The sequence below is a fragment of the Truncatella angustata genome, assembly GCF_020726525.1.
Source record: "Truncatella angustata strain MPI-SDFR-AT-0073 chromosome Unknown BKA67scaffold_15, whole genome shotgun sequence".
In the NCBI taxonomy this organism is placed as follows: domain Eukaryota; kingdom Fungi; phylum Ascomycota; class Sordariomycetes; order Amphisphaeriales; family Sporocadaceae; genus Truncatella; species Truncatella angustata.
In genome coordinates, this window is record NW_025763395.1 from 489585 (window position 1) to 503115 (window position 13531).

Genomic DNA, 13531 nt, shown 5'->3' on the forward strand with positions numbered 1-13531 from the left:
GTTCATCGCACGATTAACCCCATCTCTTGTCCTCCTTGGTTGGCGCAATACACTGGAATTCCCATATAGAATGCAGTCGTATGTCTTAGGTTACATAATTTTGCGTTCTTCATTTCATATCCTATAAACTAACCTGGGTCTTCGCTTCGAAGTATGGACTACAAGGTATATTATCATAAATGAGAACTGTGCGCCTTTCGATTACGCAGCAGCGACAAGCTTGACACATCCTCCAAAAAATGTGGTATGATTAGCATGTGATTACTGCAAATACAGTTTGGACTTATCGGCCAAATGGATAAGATCTAGATATGTTTATCCCCGATGCCCGATAAATCGGTGGTGCTTTCAATGCGACAGTAGGACGAAGGGTCGTATGCAGGGACCGATAGAGGCTGAATAGGCAAAACTTCACCTTCTGCTGCACGAAGATGATACCAATGATTAGCATCGATTCAGGCGTGGCTGCTCTACATAAGACCGAAACCGGATAAGGTCATTTTGGTAGGCTGGTGATGTTGTGATTGATAGTCTAGGCGGTTCGGGGATGTAGCGTTGATTGATAATCCATGGCCCATTCCTACGCCTTTCGGAGGTGGACCTGCATCTCTAACGGTTCGACCGAAAGTGTAAGGCATTGCTACTGTGTAACCCCGAAGAAGATAAGGTACCTACTGTAAGCAGACTAGCAATTCAAGGATCTATGCATTCGCTTATGTGGAACTTCTGCAGAAGGATTACGGCCCATGCCGCATATCATGCAGTGCAGGGTACCGGCTGACCAACGAGAATCTTTCCTGAGACGGAAGTTCCGCCCACCAACAGTCTGCGAATCAGTAGAAAAGTAACCGTTAGGTAACAAGTCACAAATAAAGCGTAGTACGTATACACGCGAAGCGAATGCTGAGTAAATGCAGATCATTCTGCAGGATAAGCATAGAAGGCCATATCACCGAGACAGGGATGCCATAGCCGTTAAGCAAATACGACGGCTTCCTCAGCTTCGGCCTGGATTGATATTCACAACCCCGTACGGAGCCGATGATGCTCACCCCATGAGGCATATCTTCATGATACACATCGTGCATGATGCAGTTTACAAGGAGAAAATGATAAGGCAGGGTATGGGATTTGATTGTGGTGTGATTTCACAATCGCGCGTCCATGGCGGCTCTTAGACGTAAGTTTATCCGGCAACCTTGCTGTCTATATTGAAAATGAGGATCTATCAGGGACATATAAGTAGTGGACATCTTTCCTCAGTCATCCTCCTTTTTTGTATTGTTAAGTAGACATGCTGCCTTCATTCTTTTCTCCAATCATATCTATTCAGCTGTAATCTTATAGACTGTATCCGATTCAAGTCGAGGGCGATATTATATTACAGCCCTCGTGGATCTGATCACATCTACCAGATAGAGCTTCTGGAGAACGTCAAGAGGCGTGATCGCGAAACAGGCATTGACCCGTTCGGAAATCGATGTAAACATGGCCTCTACACCCTTGCTTTCGACTCGTCAGAGTTCTGCTCCTTCTTCTCTTCCCTCCGCTTCTGGTTCCGCTTCTCCCAATACTTTATTCCCTACAGCCGATCTTGCACTCGACGATGTTGCAATTATTGGGATGGCTTGTCGTACTGCCGGAGGGAATGATAACCCCGAGAAGCTGTGGCAATTCCTGATGGATAAGAAAGACGCTTCCGGAGAAAACCCTAGCTGGCGCTGGGACCCTTGGATCCGGAGAGATCCTCGAAACAAAAAGTTTATTGAAAAGACGATTTCCAAGGGCAATTTCATCCCAGACCTGGAGAATTTCGATGCCGCCTTCTTCGGCATCTCTCCAAAGGAGGCGGAGCAGATGGACCCTCACCAGAGACTAGGGCTGGAAGTCACATGGGAAGCTCTAGAGGACGCTGGAATCAATCCAAAATCCCTCTCAGGTTCTGATACCGCTGTTTATATGGGCGTTGACTCGGATGACTATTCGAGACTACTTCTTGAAGATATACCCAACATCGAAGCATGGATGGGCATAGGCACAACAGCGCACGGAATTCCCAACAGGATTTCATACCACCTTGACCTTATGGGCCCTAGTGCCGCAGTTGACGCGGCATGTGCATCTTCTTTGTGCGCCGTACATGTCGGGCGGCAGGCTGTTTTGGGCGGAGAGTCTAGGGTTGCTATTGTTGGCGGTGTCAACGTTTGCTTGTCTCCAGCGTTATTCTACATGCTAGGCTCGGCCGGTGCGCTTTCACCAGACGGCGTTTGTCTTTCATTCGACGACGACGCCCATGGTTATGCTAGGGGTGAGGGTGCTGCTGTACTCATCCTGAAGCGCCTTTCCCACGCCATAGCCGATGGCGACCGGGTACTTGCTACCCTAAAGGGCACTGCTGTTGCTCAAGATGGTAAGACAAACGGCATCATGGCACCTAACGCCAAGGCACAGGAATTAGTCGCCAGGAAGGCTCTCAAGGTAGCCAACATCGATCCCTTGACTGTAGGCTACATTGAAGCTCACGCAACGTCCACGTCGCTTGGTGATCCCACCGAAGTATCTGCTATCTCTGCAGTGTATGGCGCTGGGCGTCCATCACAATCTCCCGCCTATATCGGGGTAAGTAACTTCATGCAGTTATGATAGTGGTTCACGCTAACAGTTGAATAGAGCATCAAACCGAATGTCGGTCACCTCGAAGCTGCCGCAGGCGCTATCAGTCTCGTCAAAGCAGTTTTGGCTGTGAACAAGGGTCTCATTCCGCCCCAAGCAAGGCTGCAGAAGCTTAACACAAGGGTTGACTGGGAGAACTCTGGACTGCATGTTGTAAGAGAGAAGACGGAATGGGAAGAATCCAGTGGCCCTCGTCGCGCTGCCATTTGCTCTTACGGATATGGCGGCACTGTGTCCCACGCTGTCATCGAGCAGGCCCCGGTTTCCTTCCCTGCTGCGACCGGGAAGCCTGGCGAGCCTACTTTGCTACTGCTTTCAGCTCCCCAGGAGAAGAGACTTGCTATCCAGGGTAATGCTCAGGCTGAATGGATCGCTGGCGCTGGCAAGTCAGAAAGCCTCAAGGCTATTGCCACCACATTGGCACAGCGTCGTGCTCATCACGACTATCGCGCGTCGTTCGTTGTTTCCAGCCATGAGGAAGCTGCTGAGGCTTTTAGAACCTTTGCCAAAGGTGCCGCGAGCGAATGGGTCGCTTCAGGGCGCACCTCCGAAACCGGTGTTAGCAGAGAAACTGTCTGGGTCTTCTCGGGACACGGTGCCCAGTGGGCGGACATGGGGAAAGAACTCCTTCAGAACCCTATCTTCTACGAAACTATAGCAGGAATCGACCACATTGTATCCCAGGAGCTTGGCTACTCGGGCCTCGAGAAGCTGAAAAGCGGAGTCTTCCAAGTTTCGGAGGAGATCCAGGTCCTTACGTACTTGGTACAAGTCGGCTTAGACCGACTCCTGAAATCCCGCGGAATTCATCCTGATGCAGTAATCGGACATTCGGTGGGAGAGATCGCCGCATCCGTTTCCGCGGGATGTCTCACCCCAGAAGAGGGTGCTATCATTGTGACGAGACGTGCACGTCTTTATGCTCAGGTCCGAGGCCTTGGTGGGATGTTTTTGGTCAACCTGCCGTTCGCAGAAGTCTCCTCTGAGTTGGGCGACCGAAAGGATATCGTGGCCGCCATTGATTCCTCTCCGTCGTCATGTGTTGTCAGCGGCGCGGTTGCTCCTTTGACCGAGTACACCAACAGTTTGAAGGAGCGCGGGATTAAGACATTCCAAGTCAAGACTGACATCGCCTTTCACAGTCCCATGCTTGAAAGCTTGGCGACACCGCTGAAAGAGGCCCTTTCCGGTGCCCTCAATCCTCAGCCGCCAACAGCCAAGCTTTACTCTACTTCGCTGGCGGATAGCAGAACAACGGCTCTTAGAGATGTCGATTATTGGGTCAACAACATGCTGAGCCCTGTCTGGCTTACCTCTGCCGTCAACGCTGCGGTTGAAGATGACTTTAGGATTTTCCTCGAGGTTTCGACCCATCCCATTGTCCTGCATTCCGTCAACGAAACCCTTCTGGAGATGGATCTCAAGGAATTCACCACAATTTCCACCATGAGGAAGGATAAGCCTGCCGAGAAAAGCATTCTGAATGCTATTGCCCAACTCTACATTAAGGGTGCCAGTGTCGACTACGTCGCTCTATTAGGCGGTCGCAGATGGTCCAGCGAAGTCCCAGGCTTCAAATGGAGCCAGAAGCCATTCTGGAAGGAGGTATCTACAGGTTCATTCGCTGAAGATAGTGCACATGATGTGGACCTGCATAGTATGGTCGGTCAACGCACAGCCATTGCTGGTACCAACATGAGTCTCTTCAACACCAAGCTTAACGAGAGCAACAAGCCATTCCCTAGACCACATCAACTTCACGGTACCAACATCATCCCTGCTGCCGTCTACGTTAATACCTTTCTCCAAGCTACTGGTGGTTCTGTCCTTTCGGACATGTCACTACGTGTTCCCCTTGCGGTAAGTCCTTAGCTTCAGTCATTACAGCGTCCTGTTGCCTTTTCAAAATGAACACGCCAGAAAACCTTGGTTATCTAGGAGGTGAACATTTATGCTGTGAAGCATTGTTCCATTCTTTTTGTATTGCGCCTTCTTCCTGAGCAAGACTGATTCGAATCTCTTTTCTTTAGGTTACTGAGGAGTTACGCAATGTCCAGATTGTCGTTGACGGTGACAACGTAAAAGTTGCATCTCGTCTTAGCTCTGCCGATGACCACTCTTGGGTCACTCACAGTGCTGCCCGCTGGAGCCTCGAGCCTTCAAGTCAGAGTGCCCCAGCTTTTGACATAGATGGCGCCAAGAAGCGTATTGGTACTGTTTTGCCGAGTACTTTTTCCATCGACTATCTCACCAAGGTCGGAGTTTCTGGTATTGCCTTCCCCTGGGCTGTCACTGAGCACTATGGTAACTCAAAGGAAATGATCGCGAAAGTTGATAACGACCCAGACAACAAGGATATAACGTGGGACGTTCATTCGTGGGCTCCTACCCTGGACTCAGCTGCGTCGGTAGGCTCTACTCTTTTCCACGATGATGAAAAGCTACGCATCGTTTCGAAGATTGACAGGACGATCATACACTCCAGCGAGCCTCCCCCGAAGGTTTACTACCTATACGTCACGGAATCTGATGCTACCGATGATGCCCAGAGCCGGTCTGCAGATGTCTCTGTTCTCAACGTACTTGGAGAATTATTGGCCCAGTTCAAAGGGATCACTCTTACCGAAGTTGACGGCGGTTCTGGAGTCCATAGCGGCGTGGATAGCTTGGCTCATCAGATGGCCTGGGTCCCAGCCCGTCTATCCGAGAAACCTCTGCCCCTGAAGCGAGCCGTCTTGATCTCACAGGATACCAAGATACTTGACCAGTATGGCGAAGACTTGCAGAAGCATGTATCCAAGGTCATAAAGCTCAATACTGCCGAAGAACTCAAACAGGCAGACGTATCACAATTGCTGCGCGAGAAAGATTCAGCAGTGGTGTACTGCCCAGGGCCAGTTGAGGCTTCTGGGGATATTGCGAGCTTGGCTCAGAAGTTCATCTGGGAAGTGGCAACAGCGGTGAAGATCATTGTCCGAAACAACCTTCCTGTCAGGTTCTTCATCGTCACGGATAGAGTTTTTGCCGCCGAGTCGGATACCGCGCTTGCCCAAGGAGCTTTGTACGGTCTGGCTCGCATCGTTGCGTCCGAGCATTCTGACATTTGGGGTGGGCTGATTGACAACGATGGATCGCATTTCCCTGCTGTGCCATTCAAGTACGTCCAGGAACAAGACATTATCCGTTATATCGACGGTGTGCCTAGGGTTGCACGCCTTCGACCTTTCTCGGCGAGCCAACGTCTGCCAGCTTCAAGCAATAAGACCTTGCTGCCCAAACCTGAAGGCACCTATGTCATGACTGGTGGTCTCGGCTCTCTTGGTCTTGCAACATGCGATTTTCTCATTGAGAAAGGAGCACGCCGTATTGTCATCGTCTCCCGTCGTGAGCTTCCGCCTCGGAACCAATGGGCAGGCGCATCTGACAGCCTAGCTCCTATCCTCACTAGAATCCAGGCTATGGAGAGTCTAGGCGCCACCATTCACGTCATCTCTCTTGATGTTGGTAAAGCAGATGCACATGAGAAGTTGCTCGAGATACTGGATCGTCTCTCTCTACCTCCGGTCCTTGGTGTAATTCATGCCAGTGGAGTGCTAGAGGATAGTCTCCTGGTTGATACCACTGCAGATTCATTCGAACGAGTGTTGTCGCCAAAGATTTCCGGTGCTCTTGCTCTCCATAAAGCCTTCCCTCCTGGTACGATTGACTTCTTCGTCCTCTATTCTTCTATAGGACAGCTTGTTGGCACAGCCGGTCAAAGCTCGTACGGGTCTGGCAATGCCTTCCTCGATACTCTCGCCACTCACCGCAGGAGCCAAGGCGATAACGCCATCGCGTTCCAATGGACCGCATGGCGCAACATGGGAATGGGCACGTCTGAGTTCCTCAATCTGGAGCTCCAGAGCAAAGGCATCACGGATGTCACGGCCGACGAAGCTTTCCGCGCATGGGAGCATCTCTCGAAATACGATGTCGATCATTCGGTCGTGACACGCAGTCTAGCGTTTGATGAAGGCGAGCCGGTTCCATGCGCAATGTTCGAGGAGATCGCCATCCGCCGCCCACGAGCGCGCGATTCTTCGGCACCTGTAGAGGAGACCAAGGACGATGGCGGCAATCGCCCCACCAAACTCCCGGAGCTCAAGGTTTGGCTGGATCTGAAGCTTCGCGAGTGTCTCGCGTCGATCCTAAAGATTGCCGACATTGAGGATATCGATCCTAGGGTTGCTCTGTCTGATATTGGAGTCGACAGTGTGATGACCATCGTGCTGAGACAGAAACTCCAGAGCGTACTCAAGGTCAAGGTGCCGCAGACGCTAACATGGAATTACCCTACAGTGGTCGCCATGGTGGACTGGTTCTCAACACAGTTTCAAGACTAGACTAGGCGAGCAACTTGAACCGCGACTTAGTATTCGTATATGTGTTAGTAGCACTGAATGAGGGTAATGTTACCGGAAAGAATGAAATTTAGAATAGCCATATTTAGATAGACTTATTTTGAGACAGGAGTAATCTTGGAATTGACATTTCTTGAATCTTTGCTTAGCTTCTCTAAATTCTTGATCTTACGTGAATAGAAAAAGTGTCAAGGGACTCTGCGACTGCTCACTCTCAACCTCTGAAATGCTTTCAGCTTTTTGAAGGCCCTCTATATCTTGACATAGTGTTAACCGAGAATTAACTTATTAGTAAAGCAACACCATAACCCTGGCAGATCCGAGATCCGTGAGCTGCCTGTTGGCCAAAAACTAATGCTTGTCGCAGATGCACCGCTGAAGTACGCGCTAGACTAGGACCGCCAAGAGTGCAACGTCGAAATCCTGTAACTTCTGTATAATATACATGTAACATGACGCTTCACACATACTCCCATCAGCCGCGACTGCCCAGTATTCATCGCCCGCAGACGCATCACCATGAAGTATGTGCTCCGAAGTATACCCGTTCTTGAAGGCCAATAATCAGTAGTACTATACCCCGTAGTAGTCCTCTTTCTATGTCTTTAGACGGGGGGGGGGGGGGGGGGTGTCCTTATTTAGGTACCACTCCTGGGCGTGAACATATAGAAGAAGAGAACTCGATTCCTTTATTTACCACTCATTAAATTTTATGCAGCTTTGCTATTGTGTTTGATGGATCCCTGAAAATTGGGTTGCTCAATGTGTATAAGATATAATGCCAGAGGAGCAATACCGGATTATCGTTCCTTCGGTTTTTTGTCATAGTATGCGAGATAATAATGTGGCATTGTACCAGATAAAATTACCTATCTATGATGTTGCGCACTCGTTTTTGTGACTGCACAGTAAGCTATGATGCTCATTTCTCGCGTCATGGTCCACCGGACTATCTAGATTTTGGCATTATCAGAGGGCGACTCAAGCTCAAGGGGCCATTCTATTGATTTAGAATAACGATAGATCCACTGGCCTTTTCGATTGCTTCTTAGCCGGTATGTCCTTACGAGATTGTGAAGACGATGCCAAAGCTCTCGTTAGTGACAAGCGCGCCGCTTGCCAATCCAGATTGCCGAAACCCGAAGGTTCTTTGCCAGAAAATATCCGAGTTGCCATATGAAAGGCTCAATGTTAAACCGGCAATCAAGCCATCAGGGAAGGCCTTGCTGATCTGAGGCAGTACCACCGTATAAGTGCCGGCACCGCCTCCGCTCGAAGCCAAGTACAGATAAGAATGAGCTCTTTTGCTAGCAGCCAGGAGATGCCTGTCCGATCATCGCCTCGAATTACAAGTTGTTGCCAGCCGCAAGATCATATGCGCTCATGATAGGGCCGTGGCCACCCACCTCCTTGTACGTATCCTCCTGCATGGCCTACTGGCAAACTCCATCCAACGAATGTACGTATGCCGTAAGCAGAAGCGGCGAAGCCTAATTCGGAAGCTCCTACAACAGCCTCCATGCGTGGAGCATCACCCTGGTATTCGGTTGAGTCATAACGGAAGAAGGAGATGTTCTCAAGTCATACGTCCAAAGACTCGATGCACCTTCGCCTGTTCACCGCTCCAGGAAGTCATCTTCATTATTATTCATAGTAAGTCTAATGTTGTGGACCGTGGCGAATTTAATGCCGCCTGCCACATCTGCAGCCGAAGACAAGTGATACAGTATCACCTGCGTGCACGTCGCATGCTACCTATGAAAAGAGAGCTCGAGCTGTTTAACCAATTAGGTGAGTATATTGGGAATGGGTTCTCGATGCTATGGATCAGGATGAGCGTCGGTGAAGCTGTGCCATTACTCTTTTTTTCTTGCTGAGTGACTGCATGATTCTACGGCTTTTCGAGGGCCTTACGATAAATATCGGAGTACTCCGGACCATCATAGACAGATGCTAGTGGAGTCGATACGATCAATCTGCCTCGTATTTAGCTCAGCCCATTCGCTTACGCTCGGCCTTTCTCATCGCCTGGCTTATAGCGGCACAAGGCTGCCGGCTCAGATTTTTGGTGTTGCTGCCAACACGAGCAGCTGCAGATTTGCTGTCGTGCGTATGATCTGCATTTTCGCGTTGTGAAACATTCTACAGACGTGTAGAATATGTCTCCGTCAATTATGGTGTGGCATGTTTAGAGTATTGGCGAGTTTGTGGTTCTTGTACTTCGATGACTACGAACAACTCTCTGACAATTCAAGACTCTTGGCCACGATTGGCGCTGAGAGAACTTGTCTTATGTATGGTGATTACGTAGCAAGACGCAGGCTCAGGTTGCACGAGCAATATTGGTTCGGTAACGCCCAACCGCTACATGCCAAAACCGTTCGTAGATGTTCAGTCGTCTAGGTTAGGTTAACCGTATCTGCAATGCTCAACCACTGCAAATCATTTGTACGTCTCAATAGCGGCAAACATAGTATGAAGTACGAATATGAGCCAAATATGAAGCTTTCCACAACATAATTATAGGCTACGACACGTTTATTTAAGTGTCAATCGATGCTTTGGACTCGTTATTATATATTCTTAGGCTTATCAACCACACCCAACCCCCGAGCGGAAGGGGGGTTTGAAAGAAGTAGATCTGCATGATGCAAATAATAAACAATTCTTTGTCACCTGAGAATAGTATAAGTTGTAACCAATACTAGGACGTGCCATCAACGGGTTTGAATTGGCATTCCTTGACGCCGTATGTTTACTTTTGCACCTCTAGGATTTGCTGGTGCTAACGCTCCCGGCTATGAGGGTCGCACTAGTGAAGCCTACATCGCCTACATATCCAGGTAAAATTACCACTGCACCTGCACAAAATTTCATCAGGTATTTCAACCTACTAAGGTTAAACCTAGCGGTAGGTTAAATCATGCGAACTTCTTTAGCGATCAGTTATAGCGCTTACAAGGCTTATATTTGCGTGATCGCGCCAAAGCCCACTAAGACTGGTAAAACGCCCTGTACCCTCCTAAAGTAGGAATCCTTAACTCTGAATAGCTTCGTCGATTCATTGTGGCGGCAATAACGACTCGGTTTATATACCACTCACTTTTTCTATATCGCATGAATTGACCAATATTACCGATATGATGTTATGACAGATTCTACAGTTGATATAGAGGACTGTTCTAGTGAAGGTCTGGTGTGATGCACTGAAAGGAAGAGCCTAAATCTACTAGAGCATAGGATAGTGAATACGGTGCTCGCCTGAGCATGGGTTCGTAAGTGTAACGCTCTAAGCGTGAAATGATAGTATAGGTACTGTCAAGTAGTATATAGAAGTCTCCGAGTACAAAAGAGAACATTGGTGTACAGAAAGTGGGCATATACCCACTGGCTTAGTCACGTGATCACCACTTCCCAAGTTCGGTGATCCGCGAGCTCGTCGCCTTAGTGTACGGAGTGCTCCCCGTACACTGTGGACATCTATAGTCATCCATATTGCCACAGATGTCTCTATATATTTAGAGTATAGTGGTGGTAAAATCCGGGAGTGACTGATAATAATGCTTGAATATCATGGACTTGAGAGTTCGTAGTTCTGACTAAGGGGTATTATCCATGGTGGCCATTCTATTACTACTATTCTACACAACCAACTGAATCCCCAGGATCCTTCAATCGTTGGGTAGCCTTGAGCTTGATAAATACCTTATTCAGTGACTGCCCTTTTACTTCTAGATCCCATTTTTGTGCCTCTATCAAGGTCCTTTGTAAGTCATTCCCACCGCGGCGGTAGGCTTCTTGCACCAAGGCATTTTGCCTACTAAAGTACTGCCGTTCCTTCTTCGGGCGCCAAGCGAATCCGTATCGAGCTTCTAATGACTTCACAGAAGGCATCTTACCATGGCCGTATTCCCACAGGTTCACCAGTCCTACGATGGTGTTGATGGAACGGGGGAAAGGCCACTGACGGACACCAGAACGGTGGACTATAGTGACTGGTGGGCGGTGACCAATTGGTGCTATAGGGACGGCCACGGGAGGTTCAGTGCGGTTTCACTGGTGAGGGTGCTTATGGATTGGGCAACTAGCTGAAGCTTCTCTGCCACCCCAGGCAAGGATTTGTTTACCATATTGATATAACTCTCTTCGTCAGTAACCCAAGCCACTTTACGGACGAGGTGGGCGTACGGTTCCCAGCTGGGATAGGTGAACAGAGGATCCCGCCATATAGGGTGTTAAGGGAATTCAGCTATTAGGAAAGGAGCATCTTGTAGGAATACCTCCCTTAGCCATAGCAATAGATCGAGGAAGTTAGTAGCAGCCTTGTTCGGTTGAATTCCCGTGGCCTTTGGATCGCCGGCATCGAGATGCTTTTCTCTCCAGTCATTTAGCTGTGGAAATACCAGCCGTTGGAGCTCAGACGGTGGTGTTATAGTGGCCCTTGCTATAAAATAGGACCCAGGCCACTCAGGATCAAAGCCCGCAAGCGCCTCATAGTTGGCCTTGAAAGGGTGTTTGTATAGCAATTGGCCATCTGATCCCCTTTGTTCCATCGACCCGCCCGCCTGATCTATTAATAGTCAGTGACCATCTCATCGTAGAGTTGGAATCGCTACTATCGTAGCAGTATGGGTAAATCGATGGTAGAGTGACGGGAATAGGTATTTGGTTATAGTAGCTCTTGTAGATCAACTGAATTGAACATGGTTGAATTGGTAGGAGCCGACGTCTTCTACTTTCAATCAACCTTGCTGATTGATATCTCCACGAAGCAATGTCAGATTGCAATGGAGATTAATGTCTGAAGATCCGCTTAACGAGCTCTATCTGTGGATAAATATAGGGCATAGATTGGGTACAGAATGCATAAAAGTTGGTGGAGGTTCTAGGAGGATATCTGTACTTACATCCGCTTCAGCAACACCAAGTGTATCAGCTATGGCAACAGCTACTCTTAGTAAGTGGGTGGTCTTGGATCCTGAAATCCCGGCGGCGCTATATATCTTGTTGGTCCACGCATTAAAGGTCTAATAGGATAGTTCCTCTATAGGTGTATTCTTTGCCTTCGGTAAGACTTTCACGTTATACCAAGCATAACTATTGCTAAAGTCTGGGAATTCTTCTCGTTCAATATGCCACCGGTAGAATAGCCAACAAGCGAGCTGGCCAACGACGCAACTAAAGACGTCACGGTGGCGCATTGCACCACTATACTCCTTATTACCGTGTTAGTTGGTTTTGCTACGGTTCATCAAAACCACGAGGATCCTTACCGGGTCTTGCTTTTAACTACTACGAATACCCTCGTTCTCCAATTCATAGTAGAACAAGTCAGCCAAATTTAGGGGCCGCCGGTTGCTTAATCTAAGCAACATATGGTTGCCTAACAAGAAGTCACACTGCGTACGGAGGGCACTATAGTGGTTCTTTGGCCAACACCAAGTAGCACGGGTATTGTCAGGTAGCTGAGCTGGTGTATAGGCATCCTTGGTAGTCCCTTCGCCACGGTCGGCACGTTCCCAGCGGTCCTTTGCCCACTTGGATCTGAGCAGGTATCTCTACAAGCACTTGATCCCTAGCTGGACTGGTCGTGGCACCGGGTTCTCCTTGTTCATATACTGGTTGTCATACAACTTCAGCATAGCACTAATGGACTGCCGAGCTGAATTGTACGATAGCTTAACCTGCAATTCCTCACGCAGATCGTCGTCAGTCCCAGTATTCTGGTCAAGTCGCAAGAGCTATTTAGTAACCCGGCCTAGCTTTGCCTGCTTTATTCGCTTTCCATCCTTAGGAGCCCGTTTTATAATGTACTTCATAAAGATAAACATCTTGTGCTCATCAACGAGGTCACCAAGCAGTACGGTTTGGTCCCATGGTGTTACTAGCGGCCAAGGATCGGGCTTTAGAGGAACGTTTACTTCATACCAAGCCCGCCATTCCTTCCAACACTGTTCGTAGCTGGTCTTGGTGTTAACCGGCTGCGTTTCTTGCTTTTCTTACAAGCACCGTCGTTACACCTCATATGACTTGATTTCTAATGCTCGATATTCTTCAGGATTCAATTGACTAAGAGGATCAACGATTCTACTGATATCCATAGTAAGGTAGTGGTCAATTGATAGTGTTGTTTGGTTATACTACGAAGTAAAGCGGAAGGTGCAAGGTCTAAAGGTGCTATGGGCTGCAAAAGACCTTCAGTGTTCACCGCGGCAATCGGATCACGAGGACTTTACATGGGAACTACTACCAAAATGGCCCCTGCGTGAAAGCGGGATTATGGAGGAAAAGTCCGTTTGCAGCGAAAATTAGCTCACGTGGGATCACGCAGGAACGCCAAGCCCTTTGATAGCTAATGAATCGATACATAGTTGTACTAGCTTTATTCGCTGTCTTTCTTGTTGCAATGACAATGGGGTTGCTTCGTATACAGCCGACCTGGATTTTGCTTAACCCGT

At 48.6% G+C, this 13531-nt stretch overlaps 1 protein-coding gene across 1 annotated transcript; it reads left to right on the forward strand.

The window, feature by feature from the left end:
• The first annotated feature begins 1669 nt into the window (after window positions 1–1669).
• BKA67DRAFT_615055 (uncharacterized protein) lies at window positions 1670–7132 on the forward strand. Its single transcript, XM_046105427.1, has 3 exons — window positions 1670–2619; window positions 2671–4533; window positions 4704–7132. Exons 1-3 carry the CDS (start codon window positions 1681–1683, stop codon window positions 7053–7055), a joined length of 5154 nt encoding a protein of 1717 aa, XP_045950940.1. The 5' UTR covers window positions 1670–1680; the 3' UTR covers window positions 7056–7132.
• The last annotated feature ends 6399 nt before the right edge of the window (window positions 7133–13531 follow it).